At 32.6% G+C, this 10760-nt stretch overlaps 2 protein-coding genes across 4 annotated transcripts; both read right to left on the bottom strand.

Annotated features, from left to right (window-relative positions):
* Positions 1 to 870: 870 nt before the first annotated feature.
* LOC107963730 (acetyl-CoA acetyltransferase, cytosolic 1) lies at positions 871 to 5526 on the bottom strand. Of its 3 annotated transcripts, none has more exons than XM_016900181.2 (15): positions 5271 to 5526; positions 5088 to 5168; positions 4883 to 4981; positions 4453 to 4626; positions 4265 to 4370; positions 3360 to 3498; positions 3183 to 3260; positions 3028 to 3093; positions 2825 to 2910; positions 2503 to 2602; positions 2308 to 2418; positions 2164 to 2205; positions 1935 to 2021; positions 1610 to 1695; positions 871 to 1258 (listed from the first exon to the last, which is right to left on the bottom strand). In XM_016900181.2, exons 2-15 carry the CDS (start codon positions 5119 to 5121, stop codon positions 1219 to 1221), a joined length of 1248 nt encoding a protein of 415 aa, XP_016755670.2. In that variant the 5' UTR covers positions 5122 to 5168; positions 5271 to 5526; the 3' UTR covers positions 871 to 1218. The 3 variants fall into 3 exon arrangements, with proteins under 3 accessions (XP_016755670.2, XP_016755671.2, XP_040952305.1); XM_016900182.2 differs by having other exon boundaries at positions 5088 to 5135; positions 5271 to 5491; XM_041096371.1 differs by lacking the exon at positions 4453 to 4626 and having other exon boundaries at positions 5088 to 5135; positions 5271 to 5491.
* Positions 5527 to 6817: 1291 nt separating this feature from the next.
* Positions 6818 to 10594, bottom strand: LOC107963732 (protein C2-DOMAIN ABA-RELATED 11). Its single transcript, XM_016900184.2, has 4 exons — positions 10127 to 10594; positions 9822 to 9959; positions 8786 to 8881; positions 6818 to 7447 (listed from the first exon to the last, which is right to left on the bottom strand). Exons 2-4 carry the CDS (start codon positions 9930 to 9932, stop codon positions 7151 to 7153), a joined length of 504 nt encoding a protein of 167 aa, XP_016755673.1. The 5' UTR covers positions 9933 to 9959; positions 10127 to 10594; the 3' UTR covers positions 6818 to 7150.
* Positions 10595 to 10760: the final 166 nt, after the last annotated feature.

The following is a 10760-nucleotide window of genomic DNA, read 5'->3' as shown; positions in this document are numbered from 1 at the left end:
GGACTTGGACTTTGAATATTCGAGTCTGAGTTCGGCCCATATTTTAAATGAGCTTAATTCTTTTGTTCAAACTCATTTTTTAAGTTTAATATTTGCCTAAAAAAGTCTACATACAATTTTATTTGCCTAAAAAAGATTCACACGGTGTTTTTAAAACTAGACCAAGTCAATTGGGTAAATCAAAAACCTGTTAAAAGTACTAGTTTGAAGACGACTTAACACATAATTTGGTACTTGAGTTTAATATTTTTTTTTAATTTGGTAATTGTGTTATTTTTTAATCCAATGTGACACCTGTATTTGACAAAAGTTATATATTTTGGCACCTGAAGATAATAGTGTTTATTTTTTAATATTTAATTTGGGTTTTAGAGTTGATTTAATGAAAATTCATAATTAACTAATAGTATTAGCAATTAACTTTCTTCAAATCAATCCTAAAACACGAAATAAATCTCGTCCAGTAGACTATATTTGACAAATTAAACGCAAAATTAAACAAATTCACAATTAAAATTAAATTTATTCTATTAACAAAAATTATGAAAATTTTAAACCTAATAATATTAGTAATTAGCTTTTATTAAATTAACTCTAAAATACTAATTAAACACTAAAAAATATATAACTTTTGTCAAATATAAGTACCATATTGAACCAAAAAATTACATTACCTTTAACTTCAGGCACCAAAATATAAACTTTTTTTCAAATACAGATACAAAATTGCACCAAAAATAATACAAGCATCACATTAAATAAAAATATTATACTCAAGTACCAAATGACATACTAAATCTCGACAAAAAAATTTGAACCAATTAACCCGTAAACCAATAACAAATCATTTAAACCACATTAAAACATCAATTAAACCAATTTTTCTTTTAATTCTCCATTAACTTTTAAATAGACTTTTGAAAAAGAAAGTGAGGGCATAAAGGAAGTACAACATTAAGTTTTTTTTGGATGAAATACGACATTAAGCTTTTGTTAATGAAAGTTTGACTACTTTGTATACAATTTATGGAGCGATTCAACCTATAAGAAAATAGGAGGTCCCGACATGGATTCGTCTTTATTCTGCTGACTGAATGCTCTCAACACCAATACCTATCTACCTCCATAAAACCTGTTATAATCTTTATTTTCTATTCAACTTTGGGGGTTTAATAAAACCCCGGCAAATTCCGCAACATAACAGCATGTATATCAGTTTCATAACGATGATCGTCGCACTTTGGCATCCGATTCTGGCCTGCAAAGTGCAAGATTCATCACCACCACCATAGCCAACAGTTATACATACAAAATTATTGCAGGCCACGTGATAATCTAGAGATCTTCTCAAGGAATCTACAAGCTCCTATGATGAGAACTCTGACTCCGTCAACACTTTTTACAAACATGGAGGGATCATTGTTTTTAACCAATGATGCCACGGCCTATATTGTTCCGAACATGAGGCCCTCCAAGTATATTGCAAAACCAGGAAAGAATAGAATACCTTCATGTTGGACACATAACTCATATCCGACATTCAGACCTAGAGTCCAAGTTATTACGTATAACAGCATATACAGTACCACGAATTTTATGGAGGGCTTACATGAGCTCGACAACAAGGGCAGATGCTCCACCACCTCCATTGCAGATGCCGCCAACCCCGAACTTCCCTTTCTTATGTCTAAGCACCTGCAATACGTAAAATACGAAATGCTCTAAGCCAAAGAAAAAGTTGCACTATAAAATTTCTTTGATGTATTATCCTATTACTCAAATTTAGGTGCAACCATGCGAGTGTTAGATAATGTTCAATACAAGTATGAACAGTTTTTTTTCCTGGAAATATGTCAAAACAGATATTGGACATTGATACTTCAAGAAAAATTGAAAAGTCGAAGTAACATAGATAATTAAATCCGATGAATTACCCCCAACAATGTAACTAATATGCGAGCTCCACTACATCCTAGTGGATGTCCTAAAGATACAGCTCCTCCATGAACATTAAGCTTTTCCTGCATTTAAGAAAAATATGAACTAAGACATTGAAAAATCATATAATGCGTATAGTGAAGCTTAAAAAGTACTATGAACAAGCCAATAGAAACCAGGGAAAAAGAAAGAGTCAATAATGGATTTCGTGGATTGAAGACTTACAGGATTAAGGTGAAGCAGTTTTTGATTGGCGAGAGCCACAACCTGCGAAAAAGATTAAAATACGTACTTGTTATGCACCACTGCAAAAAAAAAGATTAAAACACGGACTTGTTACACATCAAAAGTATTAGCCTATTTTCTTACCGAAAAAGCTTCATTTATTTCGTAGTAATCAATTTGAGAAGCATCCAAACCAGCAGCTGAAATGGCTTTTGGTATGGCTAGGGCCGGAGCTGTAGTGAACCATTCAGGTGCCTACCGAGACAAGCTCCATAAGCATTAGTTATCTAAAAGTAAGCTAATACAAAGGCAAATGCAAACAGCTATTATTTCCAGTACCTGAGCAGCATCGGCATATCCTCGGATCTTAGCAACCACTTGCAAACCAAGCTCAACTGCCTTCTTCCCACTTACTAGAACCAATGCCGCTGCACCATCACTGCCCAACATAACAAAACAGCCCATAACTAAAACCAAAATGTAAAAGTTATATGCAGCAGCCATTTTATCATCGGAAGACGAATATTTTTGTAAAAAGACAAAATCTTGATCAAATTATTACAAAGAACACGGGAGGGAATGCAACAGCAATCACATTCCTAAAGCATTGCAACTATAAGAACATATTAAAAATGGAAGGGAAGATATTGAGAGGAGATACCTAATGCTAGAAGCATTGCCAGCCGTAACAGTTCCTCCATTGGCCTTAAAGCTTGGTCTAAGCTTCCTAAATTTAGCAGCATCAAACTAGAAGACGTAGACATAAAAAAGAGAAAGGTAAACTTAGGACAACAATTGTTAAAATTGCAGCACAGAACATATGTTCCGTGAAATGTAAAATCCGAAGCACAATATTCCTTATACCATTCTTAAACCTTCATCCTTATCTACAACTACAGACGGTTTCCCTCTTCCCCTAGAAACTTCAACCTGCATGTAGAAGTTTGAGAATATTATGTTGACAGAATAATGTAAGTTATCGATTTTAATTAAGTTTAGAGTGAGAATAGAAACTGCACTGGAACTATTTCCCAAGCCAAGTGGCCGTTTTTTTGAGCAGCAATTCCACGCTCAAAGCTTCGAATAGCATAAGCATCCTGCAAAAGAAAGTAGGTAGAGTGTATGAAGAGCATTAACACACGTAAAACTCTGAATAACAATAATCAGCTCTAATTTGGATCACAAGGAAACAGAACCTGTTCTTCTCGTGTAATCTTGTACTGGTCAGCACATAACTCTCCACAGACTCCCATACCAAAATCATTATATACATCCCATAACCCATCTTTGAGCATGCCATCAATAACCGTATCATGTCCCATTCGAGATCCGTTTCTGCACATAAAAATCCAAGATTGAACTTTCAATAGCTTGTGACAACATAGGATAAAAATACCATGGAAGCCCCTGTAGTAGGAGACGGATTGCCCTTCTACTAAAAAAATGGGCATATTAGTCCTTGTATGTTAGATTTAGGAGCAAACTGGTCGTTCTATTAAAAATATCATCCATTTTTGCAGTTAAAAATTGATCAATGCACGTCAGCATGAGGTACACATGGCATACTACGTGTCACTATCTAGTTATTCTGTCACCCATGTCAGTTTTTAACAGTATAAATGGATAAAATTTTTAACAGAAAGGATTTGTTTTTTGATTTAATATACATGGCCTAATTTTCCTATTCTTTGAGCAAAGTGGGCAAAAATGCAATTTGACTCCTAGTACAAGGACCTCCATAACACTTTTACCGACAACATAGAGATTACAAAATAAAACAAAATACTGTAGTAAATTAATCTAGTTCATTATGAACTGCAATAAGCAGCAAATTGTTTAATGCAAAGGCAACAAAACATATCAAAAACACCATCAATCTAAGCTTCATGAAAACAACTCTCCAAGCTAAAATTGACTAATGAAGTAGCTAATGACCCTAGCAGGTACAGGCTCTCCATTTTCAGTTCAATGTGTATCAAAGAATACTCTTTAAACCGCAAAGAAAATCATTGTTAAATTCATTAAATGTCATCAATGAGATCACAAAAAAGAACAGCATGAATGAAACAATTTAATACTGAACAAAAACATGGATACAGACCTTGCCTGTGCCAAATACTTGGGTGCATTTGACATGCTTTCCATACCACCAGCAACCACAACATCATTGATACCTAACTCGATAGTTTGCGATGCAAGCATCACCGCTGCAATAACAACGAATAAACGATAAGATATCAAAGAATCAAACATACTTCAGTCCAGAAATTGGATTTAGTTTACTTTTACCTTTCATTCCAGATGAACAAACTTTATTAACAGTGGTACAAATGACAGAATTGGGGATACCAGCACCTAATGCAGCCTGCCTAGCAGGAGCTTGACCTAAATTTGCACTAAGAACATTCCCAAAGAACACCTCTTGCACAAGTGATGGATCAAGGTTTGCCCTTTGAAGGGCAGCTGCATATTTGTGTTAACACAAAAAGGTATAAATTGGAACCAAATATATTTACAAGGAGTTAAAAAAAATGGGGTTTAGGAGAGGTAAAAGTATCATAAAAGTCATGGTACTAAGAGTTGAATTGAATTTTACCCTCTACTTAGAAAATGTCAAGTTAACACTTATACTTTAGATAAAAGGAGTAACTTGTCTAAGTAAAAGTGGCAAAATGCTGACTCGGGACCTCCATGATATTTTTACCGTTTAGGAGTTTACCTTTAATGGCTAAAGATCCAAGATGGGTAGCAGAGGAAGAGGAAAGGGAACCAAGGAAACCACCCATTGGTGTACGTGCAACACCAACAATACAAGCATCTGTAACAAACAGAGCTATATATAGTTAAAACAAGCAAATCCCATTCAATAAAAACAAATAAAAAAGTAGCTCAAGCTCTAATGGCGTTAATTAAATCAAAATAACCTCTTGGTTTGATCATAGAATCTGGAGGAGCCATTCGCTAAAAAGAAGCTGAAAACACACAATCAAACACCTCTTTGAAGTCTGTAAACGTTTATTTAAATCAAAAGCGTAAATAATTCTGGTTGAATTAAATTTCGAGAAAAAAACAAATGAAAAACAGCGTGAAGAGGTATAGATTAATACCCAAGATTTAAACAAGATAAGAAGAAATGGGATTGGGTTGAATCACGAGGGGAAGTATTAAAATTTGATTTGATTGTATGTTGGGGAAGGATTGGAATGAAGAAAAGAAGAACTTTTTTTACTAAAGACGAGAGCTTTTCTTCGTTCTATAGATAAAACCAAGCAAATGATCGAAGTGGCAAAGGTAGCAAACATTGGAATGCGTAAATGCACACGTCTTTAATGCAAATGGATAAATTCCGGTCCAAATAATATTGAGATAAAAAATTTTTGGAAATTAGATTTATAAAATATTAAAAGAGTGTAGCTCGATACATAACACACGATCATGATTATCAATAAATTGTCAAGGTGCACCGACTGACTGCGAATTTAATTGATATTAGCATTGTTACCTATGTTAGAGGATCTTGATTAAGAGTTGAGTAGGAAATATAGATAGTCCTAAATATTTATATTCAAAATAATAATAATTAGAAGGTAAAACACTATCGGAGATGGAATTTAATTTAAATGTTTATTTATTGTCATTTCTTTTAACTTTTTCTAGTAACGAACAAAATTGACAAGCAATGTCGGAGGGTTTGACTAATATCATGTAAAAGTATAACAAAATATTAAAAAAATACTTGTGGAATAAAAAAAAGGTACGCTCTCCATGTACCAAATATTAACACTTATTTTAAATGAGAGCATATTATATAAGATTTAATAAATATATATTTTATGCAAAGTTTTTGCTTTTTTTAATATATGATTTAATATTTGAGTTTAATTATAATGTTCAATTTGGTACTTAAGAATTTTTTCAGTTTTGATTTCAATGTTTAATTTGACATTCAAACCTTAGACACGTATGATCTTGTTAAATATATGTAATTGGACTAAAAAAAATATTCAGATACTAAATTACACAATCAAACTAAATTCAATTACTAAATTGAAAAAAAACATAGATAAGTTAACATTTAAACTAAACTTTTTTATTATTATTATAAAAGATGAAGACCATAACCAATACTGAAATTTGCTGCCAAGACTTATGAAAGGCTTCATTCATCTGCAATTACCTTCAAAAATCATTTTTACTAAAAGAATCTAGAATCATCATTTAATATGCACCATAATTTGACAGGTCACCATCCATAATATAATTACTAATACAACCCCCTGAAGTTCACATACACTTGTCTTTTTCCTAATGGATAGCAAAACAGTTGAACTTAGGAGGGAGCCTTGCATGAGGACCTTATTTCTCCTGGTTTTAGTAGGATGATTAAGCTGTAGTTCTTTGTGTTTCTTTCTTCTTTATCAATATATAAATTCTTAACATTTATATCCCATACCTATATACATTGCTTAAAAAGCAGGGTCTACTTTATTAAATAGCTATTTCCCTTGAATCCTGCCTTAATGTGAGATTAGTTCAAATTGTGTATTATAATCCTGCAGAAGGGTTATACATTATGCACTAAATACATCGATTATGTACTAAAATTCGACCCTCTTATCTCGAATTCGTTAAAACCAATTGCTCAAAACACATATACTACAACAACATTCAGTTCAGGATGCATATATTTAAGGTCCAGTATTGGCTGCCATTGCCATCCTGAAAAGTACAAATCAAAGATTCAAACCAACCTATTTTATGCCTGGACCTAATGTACACTAGAAACAGCCAAGGGAAACTACACTTTTCCACACATTCAACTACCACCTATTTTATCTTAAGTTGCCTTAAGGGAAACAGCTAAGGGAAACTACACTTTTCCACACATTCAACAACATATTCCCGAGCTCACCTTAATTTGCGGCCTTGCGGGAATCACCTGAACTTGAGCTCCCAAACACTTATCTCATCAGCGGATATAGCTCAACTACCTTGAAGGTCCATCGCGTGTCTCAATTAACCTGACCTTTAGCTCTATCTCCCCGGACTCAACTGCGCAAAGCCTTAACCAGACACTTTGAACCACTTCACCATTTATCAAACTAATAGAACTCTCTCTAACAAGACAATTATCAGTGTCGGGTACAACCTTCCTCAATGTCATCTCACCAGAAGAAACTCGAAGAGCATGGCTTAATCTAGCAGCTGAGACAAGTGGTTGAAGGTTCAGATAAGCATGTCCCATCTTGTCATCGGCCTTGAAACGATCTTTGTCGAATACTTCCTGCAAAAAGAAAAGCGTTTTTCATCAATTCTTCATAAAATCTAAATTTTATCAACAATTTTATTAGCATCTTCTAAAGTTTTTCATCAACCATAATAACTATAAGGGTAAACTACACCCAAGGGTCACTAAATTATTAGTAAGTTTACATTTTGATCACAAAACTTCAAAAATTTAGAAAATAGTCACTGAACTATTCAAAAATTTTCATTTAAGTCACTGGGATTTTAAATAGCTGCTGTATGGCTTATATAAAAACTTTCGAATAGTTTAGTGACTTAAATGAAAACTTTTGAATAATTGAGACCATTTTATAACTTTTGAAAATTGAGTGACCAAATCATAAATTTACTAATAGTTTAGTGACCTTGGGTGTAGTTTACCCTAATTATAATTGCTCTCTTTTCAAAGAAGAAGACAATAAGCTACAAGTCATGAGTTAGGGCAGAAAATCAGTTCTACTTTACGGATGAAGCCTAAAACAATTGGATATTGTTGCCTGCTTCACATCAAAACTGAGAAAACAGTTGAAAACTATATAGAGGAAACTGAAGGTATCAAATTTCTGAAATCTGTATCTTCCGGCATAATAACATTTCAACTCGCAAACATTCGGCAAATACAGATATAACTCCAACAAACGCAGGCAAATAGATAAATTTAGGTGTAGATGAACCAAAACCATATGCTTCAAAACAAAAGGAAAGGTAAATGCATGGTATGCAACTATAAGGATTCTAATGATCTAATCAACTAGCTTGAATTGGATAAGGGATAAATATCAAATTTATACATGAACTTAGGTCAAACGTGCAATTTGATACATGAACTTTGATTTGTGCAATTATACACATGAAACTTGAATTGTGGTTCATATGTATGCATGAAACTTTGATTTTGATTCAATTGTACATATTTAAAAAAATCAATACATACATTTATCTTCATATCTGATTAATATAATTGTTTGTGTTTGCAATATTTCAGCGTAAAAGGTGTTAATTTGATAATGTTGTTAGTGATTTGTGAAAATTGAATCAAATCAAAATTTTATGTATAATAAAATTGCACAAAACCAAAGTTCATGCAAGACATTGTACATTGGATCAAAATTCATGTATAGTTTTGATATTTATCCCAATAGGATAACTATGAATCAGAAATTTTAAAAGCCGGACGGGTCAGAACGAAGAAAAAATTCAATAGAAATATGGTTCCTATACTAAAGAAAAAAAGTAATAATTCCTAACTTTCTATAACAGGTTAAAATAATTGATAAGATACGAAATCAAACATGTTGATCAAGATACTTTTAGAGTCCAAATATCATAAACTTACCAAATTTAGAACTCCAACAGGTTCGGTGAGGGAGAAAGTGAGCTCTTCATTCCATACTGGATTGAGGCAACTGTTGATAACCTTAGTCTTTGCTACCTAGAAATGGAAGACATTAAGTTGGTTCAAAATATTCAATTGCGAGAATGAAAAAATAAATAGGAAACTTGTATAAGCAAATCAAAACCAAATAGAGAAAAAAAAAGATAAAGGGAATACAAAGACTCACTGCCAACAGTTGCTAAGCCTACAACAAATAGTCAGCACTAAAAACAATAGAGAATCCAACAATCTTATGATTGACCGATAAACATCCAAAAGTTTTCGGAATTGTAGTTCGTGTGGTAACAGGAATTAAGTTAGTTAAATTCCAGAAAACGAGCACCACAAAACCATGAAAGAAAAGAGCAAACCAAATGGAGTTCTGTGCTCTCTACATTTTGCTTTTAACATCAATTGGACATAAAGTGATAAAAGTACAATGGAGGCCCCTGTACTAGGATTTGAATTGCATTTTGCCCCCTCAACTCAAAAAAGGGGCAAATTAATCCTTGTATGTTAGATCAAAGAACAAACTGGCTGTTCTATTAAAAATTTCATCCAACTACTACCCTTAAAAAACTGATCCCTCTTTATCAGCATGAGGTACATATGACACTTCACGTGTCACTGCAGGTTATTTCATCAGACACGCTAGTTTTTAACCTTACAAATAGATGAAGTTTTTGCTCTTTGATCTAACATATAGGGACTAAATTGCCAATTTCTTTTAATAGAGAGGACAAAATTCAAACTGACTACTGATACAGGAAGCTCCATGCTACTTTTACCAACATAATGTACATAGAAGGAGACAAAACAGTAACTTTTGATACAAGATAGTGAGAGGAACTAAAGAAACATAGAATTGCCAATGCAAAACATGAGTTATTCAAATTCTTTGAAATGGCAGAATATCATCAATTTTTATAAGACACAAAATACTGAAACAAAGGGGAAACAACAAAATTAAATGATAAATACCCAAAGTTCCACAAACCTGATCACCGAGCTTGGCTATAACATAAGGATCGCTGCTCTTAAAATCCCGGATAACCAACCTTTTACCTTGCACAACCACCACTTTTAGCAGTCCCAACAGCTCCCCCATTGTTTCAATTCTATATTAACCAAATCACTGCAAAGAACCCAAATTCCAATAATTTAAAAAAAGAAGTGAAAACCCAGAAGCAAGGAATCCATAATTTGTAGAGAAAATAAAAAGAGGATATAATAAACAAAAAAAAATCATCAAAGATAAAGGCAATAGCCAAACAGATCCATAAACAAAGAGAATGATTATACCAGTATAGCTGCAGCTTGACTTCAACTTGAAATCGAAGAAACCAGTGACCAGATTAGAGGGTGAGAGAGGCGGAGGAGAGAGAGTGTTTTAGAGTAGCGTGGGATTGGAAATACCAAAAAGCTAAAAGAAAAAGTTGAACTCCACTTTCAATATACAATTTTAGGATTACAAGCATTAAATATAGGAAATTCTATGCTTAAACGTGGAAAATGCTGGATTAGATTAGTACAACATTGAATGATTTGTTTATGTTTCAAAGTTCTTTTTGTTTTCCAAAATATTCAAAAGAATTTGAGTTGAAAATATTTTAATTCAAAACTTAGACTTGAAATCGACCAAAACTTAGACTTGAAATCGACCAGACTAACATAAACACATCTATGACTGTTTTTTTTTTTTTGAGTTTAATAAAATTTAGGTGAAAGGAATATATTTACATTATTATAAATTTTTAACCAACTAAAGCTAAAGCATGATGATTTATTCGAGTTTCTAATTTATAAAAAAATTATTTTAACCTTTTATTTAATTTTTCAGTTTTTTCATTTTTAAATTTATATTTTTTTGTCAAATTACTCAAAATGAATAAAAAATTTATTTTTAAAATTAAAAAAATATTTTTAAACAAAGTTA

This window comes from Gossypium hirsutum, chromosome D06 (assembly GCF_007990345.1).
Source record: "Gossypium hirsutum isolate 1008001.06 chromosome D06, Gossypium_hirsutum_v2.1, whole genome shotgun sequence".
Taxonomy (NCBI): Eukaryota; Viridiplantae; Streptophyta; class Magnoliopsida; order Malvales; family Malvaceae; genus Gossypium; species Gossypium hirsutum.
This window is presented reverse-complemented; position numbering and strand designations above follow the sequence as displayed.

Coding starts and splice junctions, on each gene's coding strand:
- LOC107963732 (XM_016900184.2), bottom strand. CDS start 9,932: ATGGGGGAGCTGTTGGGACTGCTAAAAGTGGTGGTTGTGCAAGGTAAA. Junction 8,882..9,821: donor TAGCCAAGCTCGGTGATCAG/GTTTGTGGAACT, acceptor TTCCATTTCTAG/GTAGCAAAGACTAAGGTTAT. Junction 7,448..8,785: donor CTGTTGGAGTTCTAAATTTG/GTAAGTTTATGA, acceptor TTCTTTTTGCAG/GAAGTATTCGACAAAGATCG.
- LOC107963730 (XM_016900181.2), bottom strand. CDS start 5,121: ATGGCTCCTCCAGATTCTATGATCAAACCAAGAG. Junction 2,911..3,027: donor AGGATGAAGGTTTAAGAATG/GTATAAGGAATA, acceptor TACGTCTTCTAG/TTTGATGCTGCTAAATTTAG. Junction 2,022..2,163: donor AACTGCTTCACCTTAATCCT/GTAAGTCTTCAA, acceptor TCTTAAATGCAG/GAAAAGCTTAATGTTCATGG.